We start from the raw sequence: 25,000 nt of genomic DNA, 5'->3' as shown, positions 1-25,000 counted from the left end.
ACAAAGCCTTCATGGAAATGACCAATGAATTCTGATTTGATATGGACTCGGGGTTGATTAAACCAGTTAATCCAGACTTTTTTGATGTTTCAAAAAATAGCCAACCACAAAGAAATGGGACACCCCCCAAAACAAAATCAGAACAAACTGTCATTTCTCGTGATGTTTAATTTGATGCAAGAAGCCATTTTCTCTTTCAAACAGGGGATGTTAATTACCTTTTTGCTCATTAAAATGGAGTCTTTAATGCCTAAAAATCAACGCAATGTCTTTTGATTTTTGTTTGACTCAACACCGGCTCACGAATCAAACGTTTGAGAGGAGTAACGTGTTCACTCTCATTGAAAGTCATCAAGTACATCTTTGGACTCGTACGTGAGATTGGAGAAAGATGTTCTTGAACCAGAACTGGTCTTCTGCCTTGCCTCTGATTTTTCAAGAATGTGGCATGGTAGAATCTTTCGTTTTTTGGTTTGTTTTTTGTTCCCTTATCTGTTGAGGAAATGGGAGGGCATATTTGTGTTTGTGACTCGACATCAGCGGGGTCAGAGATGACGCAGAACGACAATGATGGTGAAACGGGAAAGGTGACATTTCAAGTCGTGCAAAATGGACTCCATGACTGTTGTGTTTCTGTTTTTAGAAAAGCAGTTATCGATGTCCATGATCACAAAAATCACTTTTAATGGAATGTGCAGTTTGTAATCTGATAATTTTTTTAACGCCTCTGAGAAACAGTGAATAACGCATGAGTGGCAAGTCGATGCAAAGTTCTTTCTTTACACCTGTATAAAACTACAAAGGCAAATCATTTGAGCGATACTTTTTCAAGGTAAAAAAAATAAAGGGGAGAGATTTTATTGTGAAAGTACATTCATGACAGATGGTTAAATGTCCTTCCCAAAGTTTTCTGTTGAACGCAGTAACAAAAGTCACATTTTTTTGCCGTCAATATTGTTTCAGGTACGTCCATTTCAACATGTATCTGGCGGAAGTCAAAGTTCAAAGCAAACATGGTGAATCAGCATTTTGCTGTTATGTTGCATGGAAATGGAAAAAGTTGCCTGCTAATGCAGCTATAAAAATTGCCCACCTCGCACCTGCCATATCAATGACCTAAATCATTTTTATTTAAAAAATTCCCAAATGTTCATGTTGTGCAATCTGTTCTTTTAATGCTTTCATGAAGCAACATTTTATTTCCTCATGTGATTTGGAATGTGTGAAATTACTGCCTGTGAGCGGGGTTTTTAATTTATTTTTACCTGTTTAGATAACCTTGCCAAGTCCAAAGAAATCTGTTTGCAGTGACATTCATTGAATCGGAAAGATGAATCACAAGTCACACCCCATCTACCTGTTTTTGAAAAGATAAATGGGACAGTAAGTCCATTGTTTTTTCTTCTTAATCATGTGCCATTAAAAAATGTATTATGGGTTAAATGCATTCTGAAAATTTTAGTTGATTGTTGTTTAGTATGTATGTATGTATGTATGTATGTAGTTGATTATAAGATAAGAATCTGTTTTAAATTACATTCTGAAAATTGCCCTTGAAAAGCTGATGATTTTCCTTTTTGCGAATGTATCATACTCTCGTCCAACGTACAAATGTATCATCATACATGGTAATGTGATAGATTTAGTTTTCTTGATGAACCGCAGAATGTCCCAGATATCCTTCAATCCTCGCCGAGTGGCAAGAGCAGCATTATCTTGTTGGGAAGAACGCGGGGAGGGGTGATTGTATTTATTTGCATTTGCTAACTTATTTTCCCCAATCTCTTTCAGGACAAATCCGTTTACATAACCAACATGATTCTGTCAATTTGGATACTTTTCCACAAGTATCATTGGAGCCATAAAATCTCAGCAATGTGACTGATTTTCTTGCTTCATTTGTAATTTATGCCCCCCGACCCTCATATGTCCAATACTGACTGGACACATTTTCTAATATTAGATATTCAATTGCATGAATGCCCATAATGTGTGAAGAATTAATGGATTATTATATCAAGCAAAAGATCGTCATTCAGTGGCATCTACCTGAGCACATGACATCAGAGTGAGTATTTTTATTAGAAATTGTTGAAGAAGTGGGAGTATTTTTGTTCACGCTGTGTCTCCGCCCCATTTAGCACCCATATAAAAAAAAAGGATCCAAAAGGCAACCAATAAATTCTACCCGTGAAGAAGTCCAATTTCTTCAGACATAGAGCATTTATTTTTGCTTCAGATAAGGAGGTAGGCTTCATCATACAGTCCGTGATATGTCAAAATGTCTTCTTATTGTTTCTTTTCTGAATGTAAAATGTTTCAAAGATGCAAATGGTTGTGGGAAGCTTTTTGTGTCAGTTTGTGCATCCACATCACAGTGCATCGGTCGTGGATTTGATCCCAGCTCTGGCCTACCTGTGTGGAGTTTGCATGTTCTCCACGTGCCCGCGTTGAATTTTCTTCTGGTACTTCGGCTTCCTCACACTTTCCAAAAGCATGCACATGGCAGGTTAATGGAACACTTGAAATTGTACCGAGGTGTGAGGATGAGCGCAGATTGTTGTTCGTGGTTGTGTGCCCTGCAATTGGATAGCAATCAGTTCAGGGTGTCCTTCTCCTTTGCCTGGAGACAGCCTGGATAGGTTACAGCATGCCCCACTACCTTCTTGAGGATAAAGCGGTTGAGAAAATGGATGGATGGATGGATTTGCATCTATTTTTATGATCAGAGAAGCATGGAGTTTATGTTTCTGTCTTATTTTGTCTAAACACTGTTTGAAATAACGTCTCCCTGGATGCCAGAGGCGTGTAACTTTTACGCCGGGCGTACAACTTCCTGAACCTCTCTGCCCGGGTGACCGACAACTTTTTCCAGGAAAAAAAAAAAAAAAGCGAAATATTTTTTTTTCAAATCAAATGTTTGCTTTATTCTGATTTCAAAATATTCATTCGGTTTGAAATTTCGGAATTTCGGTTTCGTTTGGCAATTGTCATACTCGGCAGCCAATCAGAAGCCTGCATCGAATAACTTTGCGCCACCGTTATCAGGTCGTGCATTTGCATATCATTTTCCAAAGTAGACGCACAGAGAACGCAAGAAAAATGGATAAGTGGTTAGGAATCAAGCCAAAACCTCAGCCTCAGAAGAGAGACTCAAAAGAAGATAACAAAATTTCTGACGCTACAAAACATAAACGTACATTGAGAGCATCATGGAAAGAGGAGTTTACGTGGCTAGCTGCAGACGATGTAACGCAAATATTGCACTGTGCAACCTGCCGGGAAGTGTATGGACAAATGACAACTGGAGCAAAATCATCAGCAAAGGATATTTACGACAAATTAAGCAAGGGAGTATTTGTGGTAGGTACATCAATTACTTAATTTTAAAGTGTTTTTCTGTTATATATTCTGATTATCAATCCTTAATACTTTGCAACAATGTTTTTTTTTTTTTGCGATTAGTCGTCTTATTTTGTTTCAAGTTGTGAAAAATTGGTCAGGCAACTTTATGGGCTGGCAACTTTTCAGAGTTGTCTGCCCTGGTGTCCGGTAACTTTTTGTCATGAGTTTCAGACACTGCGAAACATTTTGTCCAAATGTGATTGCAAATAAATGTATCTCCTCTTTTTCACCCATCTCGCCAGATCGTGTTTTGAAACCAATGTCCATAAAAACAGTCCTCATTTTGATATTGACTGGTTTGTTGATGTCTGCCTATGATACTGAGGGCAGCGAAGAGGGTGACATCAAGGATGGGGATGAGGAAGAAGAACCACTGGCCGGTGGGGAGGAGGTAGAGGAGCCGGTGGCCAGTGAGGACGAGGAAGAGCCGCCTGCTGGCGGTGGGGAGGAAGAAGAGTCCCCAGTCGGTGGTGGAGAGGAACAAGAAACACTTGGTGGAGAGAGTGAGGAAGAAGACACACCAGCTGTCATAGAAGAAACACCCAGTGGTTCCTCGCCATCACCCATGCCGGGTGATGGCGAGGAAGTAGAAGAGACCCTTGTTAATGGTGGCGAAGAGGAAGAAGAGACACCTGGTGGCGGCATCGAGGAAGAAGAGAGCCCCGGCGGTGGCAGTGAAGAAGAAGAGACGCCGGGAGATGGTGGGGAGGAAGGAGAGCCCCCTGGCGACGGTGGCGAGGAGGAAGAGACACCGGGTGATGGCGGTGATGAAGAAGAGGTGCCCGGTGGAGGTGATGAGGAGGAAGGAGAGACGCCTGGCGTTGGTGGTGAGGAGAAAGAGATGCTGGGTGATGGTGGAGGGGAAGAAGAGACCCTTGGTGACGGTACTGAAGAGGAAGAAGAGAACATCGGCGGTGGCGATGGTGGTGAAGAAGAGATGCCGGGAGATGGTGGAGAGGAAGGAGAGACCCTTAGCCGTGGTGGCGAGGAGGAAGAGATGCCGGGAGATTACGGCAATGAAAAAGAGATCCCCGGTAGGGGTGGTGAAGAAGTAGAAGAGACACTGGGTGATGGGGAGGTAGAAGAAAAGACTCCAGGTGGTAGCAGCGAGGAAGAAAAGACTCCCGGCGGTGGCAGTGAAGAGGAAGAAACACCAGGTGATGGCAGAAATGAAGAAGAGACGCCTGGTGGAGGCGATGAGGAAGAAGAGACGCCGCGTGTTGTGGAGAAGGAAGATGTGCCCGGTGGGACTGGCGACGAAGAAGAGAACCCTGGCGGTGGCAGCGAGGAGGAAGAGACCCCGGACGGCGGCGTTGGTGGTGAAGAAGAAAAGACGCCGGGTTATGGTGGGGAAGAAGGAGAGGCCCCTGGCGATGGTGGCGAGGAAGAAGAGATGCCGGGTGATAGCAGTGATGAAGAAGAGACGCTGGGTGGAGGCGATAAGGAGGAAGAAGAGACACCGGGCGGTGGCGAGGAAGAAGGGATGTTGGATGATGGTGGCGAGGAAGTAGAAGAGACCCCTGCTGATGGTGGAAAAGAGGAAGAAGAAACACCGGGCGCTGGTGGGGAGGAAGAAGAGATGCCGGGTGATGGCAGCGAGGAAAAAGAAGAGACGCCAGGCAGTGAAGAGAAGGAAGAAGAAACACCGGCTGGTGGTGGGGAGGAGGAAGAAGAGACGCCGGGCAGTGGTGAAGAGGAAGAGATGATGGATGATGGCGGCGAGGAAGTAGAAGAGACCCCTGGTGATGGTGCAGAGGAGGAAGAAAAGACACCGGGTGGCAGTGAGGAGGTGGAAGAAGAGACGACAGGTGACAACGAAGAAAAAGAAGAGACGCCAGGCAGTGACAAGGAGGAAGAAGAGATGCCGGGCGGCAGCGAGGAGGACAAAGAAACGCCGGGCAGCAGTGAGGAGGAAAAAAAGACACCGGGTGGCAGTGAGGAGGTGGAAGAAGATGAAGGAGGCGGTGGTGGTGAAGAAGAGACGCCGGGTGATGGTGGGGAACAAGGAGAGGCCCCTGGCGATGGTGGCGAGGAAGAAGAGATGCCGGGTGATTGTGATGAACAAGTGACACCTCGTGGAGGCGATAAGGAGGAAGAAGAGACACCGGGCGGTGTTGAGGAGGAAGAGATGTTGGATGATGGTGACGAGGAAGTAGAAGAGACCCCTGGTGATGGTGGCAAAGAGGAAGAAGAAACACTGGGTACTGGTGGGGAGGAAGAAGAAGAGACGCCGGGCAGTGACGAGGAGGAAGAAGAAACACCGGGTGGTGGTGGGGAGGAAGAAGAAGACACACCGGCCAGTGACAAGGAGGAAGAAGAGACGCCGGACGGCAGCGAGGAGGACAAAGAGACACCGGGCGGCAGTGAGGAGGAAGAAAAGACACCGGGTGGCAGTGAGGAGGTGGAAGAAGATGAAGGAGGCGGTAGTGGTGAAGAAGAGACGCCGGGTGATGGCAGTGAGGAGGGAGAAGAGACACCGGGTGGCAGTGAGGAGGAAGAAGAGATGCCGGGCGATGGCGAGGAGGAAGAGATGATGGAAGATGGTGGCGAGGAAATAGAAGAGAGCCCTGGTGATGGTGGCGAAGAGGAAGAAAAGACGCTGGCCGGCAGCGAAGAAGACAAAGAGACATCGAGCGGCACTGAGGAGGTGGAAGAAGAGACACCTGGTGGCAGCAAAGAGGAAGAAGAGATGCCGGGTGACAGTGAGGAGGAAGAAGACACACCAGGTGGCGGTGGGGAGTTGGAAGTAGAGACGCCGGGTGGCAGTGAGGAGGAAGAAAACACATCGGGTGGCAGTGAGGAGTTGGGAGAAGAGACGCCAGCTGGCAGCGAAGAGGAAGAAGAGATGCCGGGTGGCAGTGAGGAGGAAGAAGACAAACCAGGTGGCGGTGGGGAGTTGGAAGTAGAGACGCCGGGTGGCAGTGAGGAGGAAGAAAACACACCGGGTGGCAGTGAGGAGGTGGAACAAGAGATGCCAGCTGGCAGCGAAGAGGAAGAAGAGATGCCGGGTGACAGTGAGGAGGAAGAAGACACACCAGGTGGCGGTGGGGAGTTGGAAGTAGAGACGCCGGGTGGCAGCGAGGAGGAAGAAAACACATCGGGTGGCAGTGAGGAGGTGGAACAAGAGACGCCAGGTGGCAGCGAAGAGGAAGAAGAGGTGCCGGGTGGCAATGAGGAGGAAGAAGACACACCAGGTGGCGGTGAAGACTTGGAAGAAGAGACGCCGGGTGGCAATGATGAGGAAGAAGACACACCGGGTGGCGGTGGGGAGTTGGAAGAAGATGGAGGCAATGAGACGGATGTTGAATTGGAGCCTGCAGAATCCACAGTGTCTGTCTTGGAGGTACTTGTTGAACGTGTGGAGGTTTTCTTTGCGAAATAACGTTACGATAGTTTTATGTCCACTGTATGTTTGTTTATTTGCGTTTTAGGAGGTTGTCTCTAATAATGGCTGTGCCAGTCAGCGGCTGTGTGCAGCTCAGCCTTCCAATTGCAATCCAGGTCAGGATGGATCCTGTTTTTTTACTTCTGTGGAAGCGGTGGAGGGTGAAAACTTTGAATTTACGCTGTCTGGAGAGTCTGAGGGCTATGTGGCTTGCACGCTCTCTCTAGTCATTACATTGGTAAGTCAACATGTCTCCCATTGACGACCCATGTGTAACGAGGTTGGGCGTCGTGAATATATATTTACTTTTACACTGCAGGGAGGTAATGACACAACCTACATTTGTGCAAATGATGACGGTCAGGTCCGGTTCTTTACAGCAGTGCTCAGTGAGGGCGAACTGACGCCAAAGTCTGTAAGTTTAATTCATCTTGCATATGTGATTGACTGCTTTTGACTCAGTATTCAAATCCTACTGGATATTTTTCACTGGTGCTTCGATGTGCTAGCTTCCAGCGGAATCTGTGAGAGGCAATGTCTCCGCCACAAAGATCCAGTGTACATTCACTGCCATTCCACCAAATTCTCTGTCCGGCTCTACGCGCAAAAAGCGTCAAAGCTCTGCAGTGCAATTCTCGTTGTCCGTCTCTACTGGACAGTTTAACAGCAGTAAGTCAACGTACAGTAAAGATCCACACCATCATTCAACTAACCCGATAATGACTTGAGTTTTGTTCCATCCCACAGCAACTACAACATTTGGATCTCCCTACCAGCAGTTGACCACCAACGTTGTGAACCTGGCAGAACCGAACGCAACGATCATCAACACGCTGAATGTCACCACCCCCACCACAACCACCACCACCACACCAATGGTCACGTTGCCCCAAACCGCACCACCGCTTGCTACCACGAGCCGCGCCCCCCACCAACAGAAGCACTTTCTGACAAAAGGTGAGCTGAGTGAACTTAAGTCGTGTCGATTGTCGTTCCCTTATCTTGACTAATTGTTGTTTTCTCTGATCGTACGAACCTCTTCCAGCTCTGCTTGTCATCGTGGCCCTGATGGCTGTTGTTGCACTGTGAGAACCCGGAGCACCCTATACATCTCAAGCGTTTCATTTTTACCTGGTTTTGGATGATTAGATATAAATATTGGTAATTTATTAGTATAAAGGTGTGCACTCTATCTGTGGGGTTTGTCATGTTTGATTAATAAATGTTTAACAGACTGCATGACTTTTTTTTTAATGTAAGGTGTTTTAACATTAGGCCACTCTCTACACCAGCATAGAGTCCCATCGGAGTTGATTAAAACTGTGCTTGAAAGGTTCAGGTGGACCAAGACAAAAACCTTCAATGGTTCCAGGCAATGTAGCATTCACAAACTTCCCCTATTGTGGGACTATTAAAATATTTCTGATTCTGATAAACCTTGGACCATTTTTGTCCAATATTCAGCCATTTTGGACAGTTGGACAGGTGTCCACAGAATCAATTTCGGATACAAGTGTACGTTAAGTATGTTTGAATGTACAGTATACATTTGAGTCTGCCGAGTACCATATTTGCAGTTGCATCTCAAATAGAATTTTGTGAAATTCAAAATTGCAAAAGTACTGTGAGATCAACATGTGGGCCTGGTGAAGTGTCTTGCTGAAACTTCAAACTCTGAAAACGTAATTTCTTCAAGTGTGATTGTTTCATAGGCTTTGTTGTCTCTCATTTTAATGTTGGTAATTGACATCACACACACAGGCAAGTGCCAGGTCCCCATCAAAGTTTGTCCTGATAATGTCATGATAAACAACAAAGTTGACGTTGGACTTGAGAAGTCTGCTCATGACACGGTAACCGAACCATCACAGAATGTGGAGCCTTTAGCGCAGGGGTGCTCACACTTTTTCAGCATACGAGCTACTTATAAAAACTACCAAGTCACAATGATCTACCCACGACAAAAATGCAAAACATAATTATTTTCAAATGTTTTAAGGATTCTTTGTATGTACAATGTATGTTGATGTACCTTGCATAACTGAATAAGCCAACATTGCACAACACACATAATAACTACATATACATAACATAATAAATAACTATTAACATTTTTTTGTAATTACCTGAGTTTACTTTGATGACTTGCACTGAATTGAATCAGCCAGGGATGCATAGTCCGGCCAGTAGCTGCTGCCAGCCAGCCTCAAGCACATTTCCAAATGTTCATCATTCATGGTGGAACGGTATTTGGACCCGCTTTCTCACTCATTTTGATCACCATATGTTTTAGCAAGGGCTTAAAATCTTAGCTAATTCGCTGACTAGCTTGTAAGTTTTGCTGCGTTTAGCGCCGTTGTTTAGGCATGCACGGCGACCTAAAGGTACAAATTCAGTTCTAAATGGTTGCCCTCTATGTCAATCAAGTGACGGGACGTTTGATAGGCTGACAAATGTTTTTTTTACTGTCACGCTGCGATCGACCAGTACTACCTCCGCGATCGACCAGTAGATCACGATCGACGTAATGAGCACCCCTGCTTTAGCGCTTGACTTCAAAAGCCTTGGAGTGAGCGCTTCTCCACTCTTGGTCACAGGCTCATGCTTCTGAGCGATGTCTGACACCAAAATGTTATTTATCAACTCGCGAAGGCCGGTAGAGGATAGTGTCAATCCTAAAATATTGGAGCCGTCCCACCCTCGCACACCCAACCCCTCTCCTCCCGTTGCCAATATAAATAAATGTGCCTTCATGTTGTTCGGCGGTTTAGCTCCCTCTAGAGCTAAGAATGGAAAATGTGAGTGTACAGCATGACTGGGGCGCTCTTGTTGGCTTAGTGGGGGAGGGGGTGGAGAGGGAGGAGTGGTGGTGGGAGGTTTGTGGGAGTGAGGACTAGGCAGCTTGTACATTTCCAGACTGGGGAAATCCAGTACGCGAGTACACAGGAGGACGCTTTCGATGGCATGAAGGTGATGAGATGATGGTCCGTTAAGAGTTGAAGGGCGCAGCGGAGATGCCGAGAGGAAGCCGGTCCAGGACAGGAGCTGTGGACTGACTTGGATTGCGGTCTCAGCCATGGTGAGTCTCACGATTTGATGAAAAACTTTTGCTTTTTGTTTAGCTCTACCCAAATGAATGTTTAGTAGGATTCTTGTCATAACCAACTTTTAGGTCTGCATGTTCTCAGAGCATCTTGTAGTGGGAGGACACTCAGTCAGAAACAAGAATAAGCGAATTTGCAGGGTGGAGCAGCGTGGCCCGAGCCAGGAAGGGAAAAGAGCACAAAGGGGGAGAGGCTTGGCGACTGGTGTACCCATGATGAATTTTCCACATTGGACATGAGAAAAAAAGTGCAAGCGAGAGAGGGAAAGGGAAAAAAGCTAAAGCCAGGCGACCTCAGACCTAAGTGTCTCTCCTCAGGCAATTTCTTAGAAAACACACATGATCTTCTGCTGTGTCAAATGGATGCTGACGGGCCAATCGCATAAATCCCTCGCCAATGACACTTCCTGCCTTTGTTGACGGACTGTGTGAGTCCCAACTCATCAACAAATGCATGTGGAGTACATCAACCCGAGTCCATTCCACAACTCTGACGTGTGCTCGTTGCAGACAATTGAGTTGCTTGTCCTCACTGGACATAAGACAGGCACCACATTTCCCATAATGCACTTGGGCACCGGCTAGCGGAGAGTTGTCCACATTCTCAGGCAGGTGATTTTGCATTTTGTGTCTTTGGCATTTCTCAGGACAAAATCCTCAAGTCTGGAGACGCTCCTCACATGTTTCCCATCATGGCCGCTCTGTTTTCCCACCGTTCGCACACTTTTCCCTCCTCCACCTCCTCTCTTTCTAGCACATACGTCTGGAGTTGTCTACTTTTCTCTCTTTTGGTCTATTAAAGGTCTATTAGAGACATACACTTTTCATTTACACATAATTTCTCTGCAAAGATTAGAGTGGAAGTCCAATATTTAAGCTGGTGTTGATTTTCAATTTGAGTAGAAAGAAAAAAACACACCTTTTACAAAAGATGTCAGAACTTGTGAAGACAAATCATTCATGACTACAGCAACCTTGGGACCCATCACACCCACTCAACACTTTTACACCACAAGCAGCACCCCGCTTCAGTGAAACTCGATACTCAACATGTTGAAATGCACACATCAGGACATTGCAATTGACCAACATGCTCCTCACTAGCACAAAATGTGGATTGAGTGCAGTACCATTCCCACCGAGTGATCGACTTGTGACTCGTGTAAAAAAATGAGGTACTAAATGCACGCGTGTGGATCTACTTTCAAGATCCCCTGAAAATATCGAGCTTGCACATCAAAAGTCACTTCAACCTGATTCTCTTTTTCTGCATTCCAGCTTTTACTTTCATATTTTTCCGCCAATTCATGATGGCGACATCAGGAGATGAAATTCAGGTCATTGTTGTCAGGTGACATGCATGGTTGGGTGGAGGGAAAACAAGGAAAGTTGAGGCCATGAAAACCCAGTGATGGCTTTACTGTGTGTGTGTGTGTGTGTGTGTGTGTGTGTGTGTGTGTGTGTGTGTGTGTGTGTGTGTGTGTGTGTGTGTGTGCGTGCGTGCGTGCGTGTGTGTGTGTGTGTGTGTGTGTGTGTGTGTGTGTGTGTGTGTGTGTGTGTGTCGTGTTCGTGTGCGCGTGCATGTGCGTGTGTATGTGTGTGTATTGCGGGCCAGTGGAGTGGTTTTGGTGAGAGAACCAAAATTCAGAAAAGGGGGAGCCGAAGTTGCATGTTGCCATGTCAACAGGCCACGTCGGAAAATAAACACTCCTTGTGTGTGAAAGAGAGAGTGAGGGTTCCACATTGACCGCCAGCCCTCGCAAGGGAAATGTTTGACACTCCCCAGAATGTTCAACAGGAAGCTGCGAGGAGTGAGGCCACACTGAATGTGCGCTTGTGCACATGTGTCTGCTGAACACAAAAGTTGATTCCAGTTCTGTTGTCTCAATCAGGGTTCAGAGGCCATGGAGGACTGTGTGCAGGGGGCTCTCTCGTCCCTTTACCCACCTTTTGAAAGTACTGCACCACCTCTACTCTCGCAGGTATTGCATTTTTCGCACACACCCACACAAAAAAGTTTGTGCATCCTACAGGTTGAGCGGTCGCAATGTCCTCCCCATAGGTGTTCACTGTCCTGGAGTCCACCTACCAGCAGGACAGCCTTCGCTACCTCTTGGACTACTTTGTCCCTGCCAAGCACCTCCTTCACAAGCTCCAGCAACATGCCTGTGTGAGTATATTTTCTCATCAGATGGAGGATAGAATAACCTTAGTGTGTCACTCTGGACTTAAGTCCAATTGTCTGCACTGCAAGTGCACATGTGTGCACTGCAGACACGTGCATTCAAGAGGCTGTTTTCCTTGTCGCTGAGCTGCACTAAGATGGTGAGTCATGAGAATAATTCCTTCCAGATGTGAGAGAAGCAACACGAGTAATAGAGAGAAACCTGGATGTTTCACTGGAGAGTGAGAGAGATCTTTAGAGAAATTAGAGTTGGCTTCATTGTCGTAGATTTAAAAAAATGTAATAGACTGAAGGTTACAGACTACAGGGGTTACATTGATGACTGTGGGGGAGGGGGGGCGTATACTGGTGAAGCAATTGGAGGAGAGAAGGGAGCCGTGGAAGACACAGAGGAGCAATACAGTCACGTTTCAGAGTGCCAAAGTCAGGACGGGCCCGAGTCCAGACCAGGGCCTCCAAAAGGAGTCTCCTTCTGGGAGAAAAGCATTAAGGGAGTGAAAATAAACACGGGCGGAATGTGGAAGTGAATTGAATAAGGGTCTGGGGTCATCAGAGAGAAGCAGCTCAAGTTCCAAACAACTGATATGACATCTGATGGATTCAAGGTTCCTTCTATTTGTTATCCAAACTTGATTGAAAGTTGATGTTCTGAAGTCAAGGCTTCCTGTTCAAACTTAATCAAATCCCAACAGCGGCATGGATTTTAAGACGTTGTCTTTCTTCTTAGTCTCACTACCTGGGTTGCCTCTTTCTCCATTCCGGCTGGCCATTGTGTCTTGGCAATAAAGTGGTTGTCCAACTCTCCACCCTGGACTGGAGGCTCCTGCGCAGCAATGATTTCTATCTGCAAGTGGTACCCTTCTCTACTCGCTGTCCCCGATTGGCCCTCAAGTGCCTGGCCGCCAGTGGGCGGACTATTCAGGAAATCCTAGTCCCTGAGTCCCAACATCCCCTTGTCTTCACCAGCGAGTGGCTGCACAGCATCAACAAAGAACGGGGCCACAGGAGGGAAGGTAACGCTTCCATTCAGATCTTCAATCGATCCAGCAGTCAGAAGTACAGTAACTTGTGGTCTCCTGTCAATGTAGCAGGCGGTGGTCTCGATACCTGCTTGGTGAGCACCTCCGATGGTGTCCTGCGCCTCCCGTGGAAGGAGGTGGTCTACCCTGAGTTCATCCATGACCCAACTGAGGAACCTCGCACGCCTTCCAACCCCGACGGCAACATGTGCAAGAGTCTAGCCGAGGAGTGGTCCAGGGACTCGTGGTGCTTGGCGGAGGAGGAGGAAGAGAAAGACAAGGCCTTGCTGCCGGATGGTTTGGCCACTGAGCATGCGTTTCCCCTGCGAAGGCGCAGCGAAGATGGGCTCGGGCGGACTGTGAGACTTCCTGAGTTGGATGGAGACTATGTGGAGCTGTTGGAGCCAAGAGGAGGACCGGACGGGGGTGTTGACCCAAGGCACAGATACTTGGAGATGCATGGGATATGCAAAACAAAGACTTTGCCACTTTGCAAGAGGGGGAATGCCATCAAACTGCGGAGAGGAAAGTTGGTGGGAGGGGGCCATATGAACACTTTAGGAGGGATCTGTGGACCTAAATCAAATTTTACTGCCCCTCAGAACCCTGTGCTCATGCCTGGGCTTCGTTCAGGAGTCACACAGACAAGCACAGAAAGACAATCTTTCCCATATCCTACCGAGGCCAATCAGGGGACTGATAACGGCGTCAATAACAAAGGCGATATCACCAAAAGAGAAACTGAGGGTCGAGGAAGCCAACCTTTAAAAGAGAGGCGGCCTGGCGTTGGGGGTGAGGGTGAGATGAACAGGGTGACTCAGCCAAGGAGAGAAGACTCTGAGAGCACTGACCTCCCTAGGGAGTCCCCCGACACAATCGGACATGTCATAGAAGGCTGCTCCGACCCGGGGTCCCATTCAGACTCTGTATTCGAGGATACGGACAAACCACAGAGTGGCGACAGTGATGATGCAACGCCAACATGGGATGCAGCGGACAAAACCTTTGCTTCCTTGGCTAGCAATAGCATGAGAGATAGCAAGAGCATGGCAGAGAGCAATAACGTGACAGCCAACCAGATGGGAGATGATGGCCAAAAAAAATTTCAAGAGTGCCCGAGAGGAAAAGAAGTCAAAGCTTGCAGCTTCAGACCTCCAAGGTAGCCGCCAACATGATCAGCTCATGTGTCAATTAAAATTGTTCACTTTTGATCGATTGTTTCTCAGCTACTGCTTGAAAACCTGTTTTTCACTTCAAGGAGGAAGAGGAAGGGAAGGGGAGCCAAAGGGAAAGTTCGGTATAGCGGTCGGGCTTCGCGCGGGGGCTCCAAAACGCAAGGGAAAGCTCATCTGATCTCCATTTCCTCCTCCGGTTCAACGCAACGGCCAATCACAGAGGAGCTCTGTTCGGAACCGTCATCCGATGGAGAGTCTCTGTCGGAGAACGCCACATCCACCAGCGCAGGTGGGGTATTCCTGGACTCTTCTCTTCCACATTGAAGGCATGTTCTAATGAATGACTGTTCTTTTGTGGATCTGGACAGAGGTAGAATCTTTGCCCGTCTGCAACGAGCTATTGGCTACCTTAACCACAACCAATGAGGAGGTAGAGTCCAGTGATTCGTGTAAAGAGCCCGCTTTGCTTCGGGAATTAAACACAGAGCTTCTGTGGTCAGGACAACTACGAATGCCAGGTATTTTCCAACCGAGGGGAAAAATGTCCTTGTTTGGGATTGTTTGATTGATTCCTTGATTGTTGTGTACTGACCACATGCAGGTACGGTGGACAGATTGGGACGTGCTCTGGTCATGGCCGAGATAGGGGATTCCGGCAACAGAGAGGATATGGCGCGCATGCTGGCCTGCTACCACAAGATCACACGGTAAGACGTTGTAATGATATGAGCAATTTGTATTTGCATGTTCTACTAGTGATGCCTGGCTTTAGATCAAAGGAGCATGCGCGCTGCTGCAAGTCAGTCTGATGAGAGCCTACGAGAGCCACGCATGTCAATTGCCTTTTCCCTCCAACCAACACAGCCGTCCTAATAAAGAACCTCAACTCTATCCAGAAGTTGTATCATTTACCGAACCCGCTTACACAAAGCAACACAGACGTTACTCCCATTTCCATGAAGAACGCAACAGTGTTCAAAACCCTTTCCATCTGTCTGCCATGCTTAGGTCTGCGGCCAAAGAAAAAGGTCTGACGGTATTGATTGACAGCAGATGTTCGCCGCCGTCTTCGCTCTGCCTTTCCACACTCAGGTTATTCCAGGTGAGACATGCTAAAATGCTTTCCTCAAAAGCCAAAGCCAAGTTTACATGGTGCGTTGTAGCGGCTGGTTCCTGGTGGTCTTGGAGCGATTCTTTTTTTGGTTGAGAATCAACAGCCTTCTTGTGACCTGGAGGGAGTAGAGGTGAGCAGTACATGAAGCAGAACACATGAATATATTGATGTTTGCATCATTGAAAAAAAGTGTTTTTCGAGTAAGTCAGGCTTTAGCAAGTCCTGTTTTGGATGCACCGTAAGATGACATGTCAGGATTTGCAGCTTCTCCGGCTCCCTCTCAATCACAGGTCCACGGAGTGCGAGGAACAGCAGTCCTTGAGCAGTTTGTAGATAGGCAACAGCTGCCCACAGAAATGGGTGGTGAGTTCAGCCATTGCCACTCAGACTGGCTCTCCTTCAGACTGGTAAGCGAAAAACACTCTGCTTGTTTCACACACTGATTCAGATCCAGTTCAGAGCTCGGTTAAGCCAAGCACTACACATACTAACCTGGGATCTTTTCTTCTTTAGAGCTTAGAGAGTCTCACTGAGCGTTGCGAGAGCGCCCTCCACCTGCTTGGAGAAGCACTGCAGTCGATGGACGCCGAGCCTACGGTTGACAACATCAAGGTGAGAGTGAAAGCCTGAGCGTGAGCCATTGATCAAGGAACCTAACTGTTGCTTCACCAGGAGGTACCAGCGAGCACGGACAAGCACCATCGGCTAATGGCCGGCGTCCTCGCCGACTGCCGCTTGACTGAGCTCCAACGTGGGGGCGGGGCCTGGCTGGCGGGATTGACCAACAGCGGGGTGGCGCAGACATCACCGGATTGCAGGTAATCTGCGCTGCTTTTGATAAACAACAATGTTGGATAGGGAACATTCCAAAGATTCAAGTTTTAATACTTTGGCAAAAAGTCAAGTCCAGTTCCCAATCAATTTGAAGCAAGTTATGACTTTGTAGATGTGCTCAGGGGGGATCAAGCCTTTTCCGTTGCTGGTCTCACTCTCTGGAATGACCTGCCAGTGAACATTCGGCAAGCCCCCTCGCTGCTCATCTTTAAAACTCTTCTCAAAACTCACTTGTAATCTTTGGCATTCGACTCAGCATGATTCCGACTTGATCTTGGTTTTATTTCCTGGTGCTTTCTACTATCTTTGTGATTGCTTTATTTGCTGTATATGATAGCTGTCCACGTTAAGCGTTTTGTTACAGCTGTTGTTAAAGCGCTATATAAATCAATATGGATTGTACTGAATTGTATTGTTATGAAAGTCATTAAGTGCAGTCATACTGTAGTCTTGCAGAGTCAGAATCGATAATTGCACATTCACCGCTTTCTACTGACTGGAAGTATACTTGCATTAGCTCGTGAAACACCTTCATAATCAATTAATTATTATTAATGGTTTTAAAACCGAGGATGAAGCGATCTGAAAAATGGATGGGTTTTAAAACCGGTCTTTGTGTTGATTATTTATAATAATAATAATAATAATAATACTTATTATTATTATAAATATCATTTATAATCGCCTTTCAAAACTGTCAAGAACACTATACAGTCACAGGATAAGTTTTTCTATGATTGAGCAGCGGCAGCCACACGAACCCGCGTTCACTCAACTCGGAAGTAACTCGAAGTTTTGAAAGCTGCTTATAAATGAAATGTATTATTATTAGTAGTAGTAAATCGATAGAAAGCTAGCTAGCTAGCTAGCTAATAGATAGCCAATATATAGCTAGATCTTCGTTCCTTCATCTGAGCCAATGAAGTTGATACAATTTGCCTCTTTTGTGGGTGGCTCTGAAGTGCCCAACACAACAAATAAGTTTAAACAAAAGAATATTAAGAACACAATAAATGAAACAAAACAATTTATAACAACTTATCGGTAAATACAACGGCAAATGAAAAAACAACAACGCAAAAACAAACACAAAACCCGAAAACAGCACAAAAATCAAACGCAAGAGCATATCGAAGACAAATAAGTAAACTCACTGACATTGACAAATGGATAGACCAGCTAACTGTCTAACAGCTAGACTGTCTAACTGTCTTTTCTCAAATACAGAAATCTTTGAATAAGGAAAATGCCACCTTTCGATTGACACATCTCACTTTATGAGCAAGAGCCTCATTTTCATGTCTCCACCACCAAGGGGCGCCAATACTTCAGGGTTGAAATGTAGTGACGAATGTACAGTATAATAATAATAATAATAATAATAATAATAATAATAATAATAATAATAATAATACATTTCATTTATAATTAATTAATTAAATAGAATAGAGTAGGAAACCATTTGTCTTTTTTTAAAGGGGTGGATTGTCAGTGTTTGTGGTTTTATATACTGCACCATAAATCGCCACTGGTAGCAGCCTGGTAACAAACTGTTTTTATCACAAATAATGAAAAATAGAAGGAACATAAATTTAATCGTTTCAAATGTGCTTCGGTAGAGCCGCTCTCGCCACCGCCTCGAAACTTTACGACAGTGTGGACGACGCCCTCCATTGTTTGGTGCGAGTATCCAACAGGAGAGCTCGCATCCTGGACGCGCTGGGCCGACTTGCTGACTTGGTGAACCAGTTAGAAAAGGTGAGCCTGATCAACTCAGAGCATTCAGAGGACTTGTTTACCGTAAGCAACATAAAAGAGCAATTTGAACTTCACAGTGTGACGAGGAGATAGAGCGAGTGCAGTCGGAGGTGCACGGCTACAAGGACCCCCCTCTTTCGTTGAGCAGATTGTCGCTCCAGCAGCAGAAGTTCAAACAGTTGCGGGAAACAGCAAATGTGAGATATTGACGCCACACTTTATTTTTGTTTTCCTTTATGTAACTTTCTTAGGTCGTGGTCTTTTTGTTTCTACAGAGTACCTTTGGAAAAGATCGTGGTTGTCTGAACAAATGAATGATATTTTTTGTGGCAGGATCTGCACAGTCGGACTTTGTCTGTGCTCACCGACCTGGAGACCTGGAATGAGTTGGACTGGGTCGGCCTCAATGATATCCAGATTCAACTGCCTTCATTCAGGGATCGTCTACGGGACATGTCCCACAGTCTGTCTGACAGATGGACTGCCTTGGACCACACACAACGGCTGCTGTCCACACTGACCGAGGTGAGGGTGGCGGCAATGCGGGGCCTTTCCTGTCCCGACTTGGAGATCTGAACCTTTCCCCTCTCCTTCCAGGCTTCCCAGTGGTGTGACGAAGTCTCCTCCGCCTCCCCCGTTTGCCCCCTCGCCTCCCTTCCTCCCATTCCGCCGTCCCGCTTCCAGGATGCCCGCTCGTTGGCTGTGGACTTGGGCGGCGGGGCGCTGCTGGATCTGTGGAGTCGCACAGTGGAGCGTTACCAGCAGACTGTAGCGCAGGTGAAGCCACGATTCCTCCAGACTGATCGAGGCCAAAACCAAGGTCAGGGGAAGGCCAAGACGCCCATCGCAGGAAATCTGTGTGACGCGGAGGCAGAGGGCGACTGGGAATCTGGGGCCAGAGGAGGTGAGGTGAGCCTACAGTCTTGGGGCTCGCTGGCCTCGCTGTTCAGACCGCAGACTTGCTCCACGCTGAAGATAGGAGACGAAAAGGGATGTAAAAAAGACGCTGCGGGTGGTGGAGGAAAATTTCTGCAGAATCTTCTGAAGAAGAGCGTGAGCATGGCTCGTTTTCATTTTCCGCTTCTCTGATGCTGCCTTGGCAATCTTAACGATGTCTGTCTCCTCTCAGCCCACAGAGGCGCCGCTGCCTCCCAAGCCCCCCAGGAAGAGACACCCCAGCTTCGACCTGCAGGCCCTCCTGGCACCCCGCAGAGGCGCTGGTAGTCCCAAAGCCGAAGAGTGCCGGACTTCCCCTAAATCCTGGTTGGGCCGCCGAGCTCTAATTGACCCGGTGGTCACCACTGGTATGGCCGCCGCCGTCCAAGGCGGAGGTGGGGTGTTGATCAGGGGGGTGGAGGTCAGCAGCAAGGAGGTGGTGGACCACACAGGCTCTCCAAGACAACACGTGCTTCTAGGCAGGACCGAACGGGAGATGGGGACGGAACGAGCCGGATCTACGGTCCAGAGGTAGCTAACCCCCCACCCCCGCCCACTCTTCATCTGCTGATCTTTCTTTCCGCCGTTCCTCCGCAGCAAACTCTACCTGCTTTGGTGCAGGATGCTGAGCAGCGAGCGACAGTACGTGGCTGTTCTCAAGGGCGTGCAAGAGACTTACCGCTCCCTGCTGGAGCACTCAGACACGCCAGAATCCATCCGGGGCAAGGCAGACAGCCTCTTCCCCTGCTGGGCCGACCTGACTGCCTTCCACTCACAAGAACTTCTGCCCGCCATGGAGGATGCGCTGGTGCAAAGCTTGCTGCAGCAGGACTGCTTCAGTAAATTTGTAAGTGAAAAGTGCAAGATGGCAGCTTTTCCTTTCATTGAACGTGTTGTCATGTTTTCTCTTTTCACAGCGGGACCATTTTCAGTATTATTCCAATTATATCCGTACCAAACCGGAACCGGATTCACCTCTGGTCACGCAAGCTGCCCATTTCTTTAAAGTGAGTGGCCATAAACCTGTATTGAAACATTTCATTTCCCATGTGAACAAGTTCAAAGTTCAGTTCAGAAATTTGTAAATAAATTACTTCCATTTTTAGTTCATGTTTAGTTCATTTTGGAGGGGGGGGAGTGGAGGGGTTGGGGGGCTGATGGGAGCGGGGAAAACATGTGCTTGATGTCCAAATACGTATATAAAATGGACAGATTGGCCAGTTCATTCGTAGATTATGTCAAAAAATGGTCACCCATTCTCAATTGTCATTGTATTATTTAAAAAGCATTTTCCAAAGATGAATCTATTTTTCGAATAATAATACATTGAAAATTAGAGTACAGTATATTACATTTAAAAAAAATCTATGCATGCAATGAAGCCCAAAAATCATCTCTGAAAATGTATCTGGCAACCTCGTTCATGTCCTTGATCCTTCAAACGACCCTGACCTGGATCGTCTGGTTTCCCCCTCCTGCCCTTACCCTTCCAACCCCCCGGTCAGTCCAAGCTACCCGCCACCGCCACCTCCCCCTTGTCGCCTCTGAGTTTCCCTCAGTGCCTGCAGGCACCCCCACAGAGGTTGGAGCAGTACTGCGAGGCCTTGGAGGAGCTCGGGGGCATCAACCCGACCAGTGACTCTACTCTATCCATCTTGAGACTTGCCCAGCAGCATGGCGAAGACCTTAGGGCCAGCGATCTCATCGTCGGGTGTCCGGTGAGAGCGCCTGTCCAAATTTCTCGACTTCTACTTTGAACTTAAAAAGCCGAATTTGCCGTCTATCAACAATCCATTTTTTTATCCATCCACCCAGCGGCCCAAAAAATCCATCCACCCACCCATTCATTCATCCAACCACTCACCCACCCACCCAAAAAAAACACCCACCCTACCCATACATCCTTCCATCAGCCGACCTTCATCTATTCATCATCCACCCACCCAACCCATCCATCCTTCCCAAAGAAATCCAACCACCCAACCCATCCATCCATCCATCTATCCATCCACCCACCCGCCCAAAAGTCCATCCACCCAACCCATCCATCCACCTACCCCCCCCCCCCCCCCCCCCCCCAAAAAAAAAAAAAAAAAATAAAAAATCCAGCCACCCAACCAGTGTTTGAAATAACGTCTGCCCGGAGGCCCGGGGCATACAACTTTTACGTCGGGCGTACAACTTTCAAAACGTCTCGGCCCAGGTGGCCGACAACTTCAAGAAAAAAAAGGATTTTGAAAAGGTTTTATTCAATAAAGCCAAACTACAAGCAAACCGCTAAAAGCCACGTGGACTCCTCTTTCTAAGCGCCTTTCAAAACTTTTGAGTACACTTTACACTTTACGGTATAGTCCAAATTGTCAAACGAACGTTTGTTTGACAATTTGCATACTCGGCACGGCAGCCACTCAGAAGCCTGTTTTGTGCTTTGGACTATACCGTGACTGTAAAGTGTACTTGAGAGTTTTGAAAGCCGCTTAAAAAGAGCAGTTCCCGTGGCTTTGTAGTTTTGCTTTAAGCAGACAACGCAACATTGCATTGTGCACCATGACAACTGACGACAACTGGAGCAAAATCTTCAGCAAGGGATATTTACCATCAATTAAGCAAGGGAGCATTTGTGGTAGGTACTTCCTTAATTTAAAAAAAAAATCTTTATACTTGTAATCCTTTAATAATTGTTTACACTTACAATGTTTTTTTTGCGATTAGTCGTCTTATTGTGTTTCCAGTTGTGAAAAATGGGGCAGGCAACTTTATGGCCAGGCAGGCAACGTTTCAGAGTTGTCTGCCCTGGTGTCCGCTAACTTTTTGTCATGAGTTTCAGACACTGCACCTAACCCATCCACACACCCATCAACCATCCATCATCTATTCATCATCCATCCATGCCACCCAAAAATCCATCCACCCACCCGCCAAGAATCAACACACACAACCAATCCATCCATCCACCCACCCGCCCAAAAAAATCCACCCACCATCCATCCTTCCATCCATCCATCCATCCATCCATCCATCCATCCATCCATCCATCCATCCATCCATCCATCATCTATTCATCATCAATCCATCCAACCCAAAAATCCATCCATCCATCCACCCACCCAACCCATCCATTCTTCCAAAAATATCCACACATCCGCCCAACGCTTCCATCCATCCAACCCAAAAATGCATCCATCCATCCATCATCCACCCACGGGCCCAAAAAATCCACCCACCCAACCTACTCATCCATCCATCATCTTCTCATCATCATCATCATCCATCAATCCATCTGACCATCCAACCCAAAAATCCATCCACCCACCGAACCCGTCCATCCAAAAAAACCCAATCCATCCATCATCCATAAAAATCCATCCACCCAACCCATCCATCCATCCATCCATCATCTATTCATCATCCATACATCCATCCATCCAACCGAAATATCCATCCACCTACCCAACACATCCAAAAAATATCCACCTACCCAACCCATTCATCCACCCCTCTATCCAGCCACCTATCCATCATCCACCCACACAACCTATCCATCCAACCCACCACCCAACCACCCCTGTCCAAAAATTCACCCACCCAACCTATCCATCATCTATTCATAATCCATCAATCCATCTAACCATCCAACCCAAAAATCCATCCACCCACCGAATCCATCCATCCATAAAAAACAATCCATCCATCATCCATAAAAATCCATCCACCCAACCCATCCATCCATCCATCCATCATCTATTCATCATCCATACATCCATCCGTCCGTCCAACCAAAATATCCATCCACCCACCCACCCAACACATCCAAAAAATGTCCATCCATCATCCATCTATCCATCTATCCATCCATCTATCCATCCATCCATCCATCCATCCATCCATCCATCCACCTGTCCATCATCTATCCATCCACTCACACAACCCATCCATCCAACCCCACCCACCCATCCATCCACCTGCCCAAAAATTCACCCACCCAACTTATCCATCCATTCATCCATCCATCCATCCATCCATCCATCCACCCACCCAAAAATCAAAACCCATCCATCCATCCATTCATCCATCCATCAATCCACCCACCTATCCATCATCGATCCATCCACCCACACAACCCATCCATCCAACCCACCCACCCATCCATCCACCTACCCAAAAATTCACCCACCCAACTTATCCATCATCTATCCATCCACCCACCCGCCCAAAATTCCAAACCCATCCATCCATCCATCCACCCCCGCCCAAAAATCAACTAATCCATCCGTCCATCCATTCATCCATTCCTCCGGATGAATAACCATAAAATCCACACCCTTGAGGGACTGCAGGTGAATGTCATTCACCCTGGGGCTTTGCCACGAGGGGCTTTTTAACTACGCCACTGACTTCAATCACAGAGAATGGAGAGCTCATCTCAGACTTTTTCCTTCCCGGTGTGTTGTCATATGCGGCAGATTCCCGTGGCGGAGCTCGGCGAGCTGGTGCGCCAGGGCGAGCTGACAGTGTGCGGCGGCACCCGACGGAAACGCGTGGGTGTCAGGAGGGTGTTCCTCTACCAACACGCCATCATCTTCACCAAACAGAAGAGCGGCGGAGGCGGCGGCGGTGGCAGTAGCAGCGGACCGGGACGATTGGCCTACAGCTACAAACACAGCATGAAGGTGCAAAAGTACTCGATTACATATACGGATCCAGTGCTGCTGCTTATAGAAACAGTTTGGAGAAAACAAAAAAACACAGAAAAATAATAAAATATGCACAAAATATAATCCCTCTTTTAACATCTTAAAAAATGGAAAAAAAGGCTGGTCTGGGAATACTACATGAAGGAAGTATTTGAACTTAGTTTATTCCCACTGTCTCCTGCAACGTCACGCTTCCTGCGTAGACGTCCGACATGGGACTGACGCAAAGCGTGGGCGAAGACGGCGTCAAGTTTGAAGTTTGGATACGACAAGCTCCTCGCCTCAAGGATTGCGTCACGCTGCAGACGAGGGACGTAGAGCAACGAAAGGCCTGGACTCGGGATGTGGCTCGCCTATTGTGGACGCACGCCATCAATAACACAGGTGAGACGCGTAGCCCGGGAGCAAGTCTTAGCAAGATGGTGATTCTTGTGACCGGAGCGTTTCGCTTCTGGATCACTTTCCGTATGCTAAAAATATCTAGCAAATAACATTTCCACATGCAGAGTTGTGTCTGAAGGAGTCGCTGTGTGTGGGTGTGTCCAGCAAGCTCCTGCTGGATGCAAGCGGAAGTCAAACGTCAGACATGGAGAGAGGTGAGCGCCGCGTGAGTGCAAAAGTTTGGAAACTTTTGCACTTTGTCCCATCTCTCAAACTCTCTTGCGCTCGCTCATTAGTGCACAGCAGCTGCTCTGACTCCTCGTCCGTTGGCAGTCACAAGGAAGGTGGGGGCTCACCGGCGTCAGGGAGGGGCACCGGGAGGAGCTCCGCCAGCTGTTCTCAGGTATGCAATGCACACTAACACAACATATGTATACAGTGCTGTCCAAAATAATAATAGTGCAATGTCACTCACCAGAATATCCCTGGTCTTTAGTATATTTTGGATGGTTACATGTAAGAAGTTACCAGTAGGTGCAGTAGATTCTCAGAAAACAAACAAGACCCAGCATTCATCATAGGCGAGCTATGAAAACTGTGCAATTGGGAAAATAGTTCAAAGGGGTTTGTTAAAAAAATAGCAGCGTTGCAACCAATCTCTCAATCAATTTTGGGGAAGAAAAAAAAAACGGGTGTGAATCAGGTGTGAATCAGGTGTGAATCAGATGGCTCTTATTTAAAGGACAACCGACTTTTTGTTTCCTCACTGACATCAGAAAAACGTTTTATCGCATCTAAAATACCCAAAACACGCGGGCTGATATTTTTAGTCAAACGCAAATCACCAATAAAAATGACTTAAAGGTGCCCAAAACTGCCACTAATGCGCTCATAACTGTAGAGATTCAGAAAGTCCCCCAGTTCGTGACATCTCGTCTCGTCACAAACTGCCTTGCTCCAGAATCAAAACAAGGGCTTCAGAGAGTTCAGATTCGGAAAAAGATCCTTTCT

At 47.1% G+C, this 25,000-nt stretch overlaps 3 protein-coding genes across 8 annotated transcripts in view; all 3 read left to right on the top strand.

Moving 5' to 3' along the window:
* The window catches only part of LOC148901867 (uncharacterized), a 3,142-nt gene extending 2,881 nt beyond the window's left edge, over nt 1–261 (top strand). Inside the window, 1 exon segment of the mRNA XM_088989944.1 lies at nt 1–261. This exon segment is cut by the window's left edge and continues 498 nt beyond it. The gene's annotated coding sequence lies outside the window, so the exon portion shown is untranslated.
* Nucleotides 262–1,537: 1,276 nt separating this feature from the next.
* Nucleotides 1,538–8,025, top strand: LOC148901866 (uncharacterized). Of its 3 annotated transcripts, XM_088989934.1 has the most exons (8): nt 1,538–3,363; nt 3,648–6,335; nt 6,366–6,748; nt 6,837–7,028; nt 7,110–7,205; nt 7,300–7,459; nt 7,538–7,747; nt 7,836–8,025. In XM_088989934.1, the coding sequence occupies exons 1-8, from the start codon at nt 3,213–3,215 to the stop codon at nt 7,877–7,879; spliced, it is 3,924 nt and encodes a 1,307-aa protein (XP_088846060.1). In that variant the 5' UTR covers nt 1,538–3,212; the 3' UTR covers nt 7,880–8,025. The 3 variants fall into 3 exon arrangements, with proteins under 3 accessions (XP_088846060.1, XP_088846059.1, XP_088846062.1); XM_088989933.1 differs by having other exon boundaries at nt 1,539–3,363; nt 3,648–6,748; XM_088989936.1 differs by having other exon boundaries at nt 1,543–2,247; nt 3,648–6,748.
* A 1,646-nt stretch (nt 8,026–9,671) lies between these two features.
* Nucleotides 9,672–25,000, top strand: part of arhgef40 (Rho guanine nucleotide exchange factor 40) — an 18,256-nt gene continuing 2,927 nt past the window's right edge. The window contains exons 1-25 of one of the 4 annotated variants that reach the window (XM_088989932.1): nt 9,672–9,869; nt 11,786–11,875; nt 11,956–12,063; nt 12,806–13,091; nt 13,167–14,256; nt 14,356–14,561; nt 14,641–14,790; nt 14,874–14,979; nt 15,281–15,374; nt 15,436–15,516; nt 15,677–15,793; nt 15,900–15,998; nt 16,059–16,204; nt 17,840–17,978; nt 18,056–18,175; nt 18,312–18,503; nt 18,576–19,031; nt 19,108–19,445; nt 19,536–19,761; nt 19,832–19,921; nt 20,420–20,632; nt 23,378–23,584; nt 23,812–23,992; nt 24,115–24,204; nt 24,286–24,392. In XM_088989932.1, coding sequence (XP_088846058.1) covers nt 9,867–9,869; nt 11,786–11,875; nt 11,956–12,063; nt 12,806–13,091; nt 13,167–14,256; nt 14,356–14,561; nt 14,641–14,790; nt 14,874–14,979; nt 15,281–15,374; nt 15,436–15,516; nt 15,677–15,793; nt 15,900–15,998; nt 16,059–16,204; nt 17,840–17,978; nt 18,056–18,175; nt 18,312–18,503; nt 18,576–19,031; nt 19,108–19,445; nt 19,536–19,761; nt 19,832–19,921; nt 20,420–20,632; nt 23,378–23,584; nt 23,812–23,992; nt 24,115–24,204; nt 24,286–24,392 — 4,935 coding nt within the window. In that variant the 5' untranslated portion in view covers nt 9,672–9,866. Of the gene's footprint in view, nt 9,870–10,224; nt 10,502–11,785; nt 11,876–11,955; nt 12,064–12,805; nt 13,092–13,166; nt 14,257–14,355; nt 14,562–14,640; nt 14,791–14,873; nt 14,980–15,280; nt 15,375–15,435; nt 15,517–15,676; nt 15,794–15,899; nt 15,999–16,058; nt 16,205–17,839; nt 17,979–18,055; nt 18,176–18,311; nt 18,504–18,575; nt 19,032–19,107; nt 19,446–19,511; nt 19,762–19,831; nt 19,922–20,419; nt 20,633–23,377; nt 23,585–23,811; nt 23,993–24,114; nt 24,205–24,285; nt 24,393–25,000 lie in introns of those variants that run through there. The other 3 variants (XM_088989930.1, XM_088989929.1, XM_088989931.1) reach the window with 3 other exon arrangements.

This window comes from Hippocampus bargibanti, linkage group LG02, assembly GCF_051943395.1.
Source record: "Hippocampus bargibanti isolate YZ-2025 linkage group LG02, ASM5194339v1, whole genome shotgun sequence".
Lineage (NCBI taxonomy): Eukaryota > Metazoa > Chordata > Actinopteri > Syngnathiformes > Syngnathidae > Hippocampus > Hippocampus bargibanti.
Note: the sequence above shows the minus strand (reverse complement) of the source record. Positions and strands in the feature narration are given on the sequence as shown.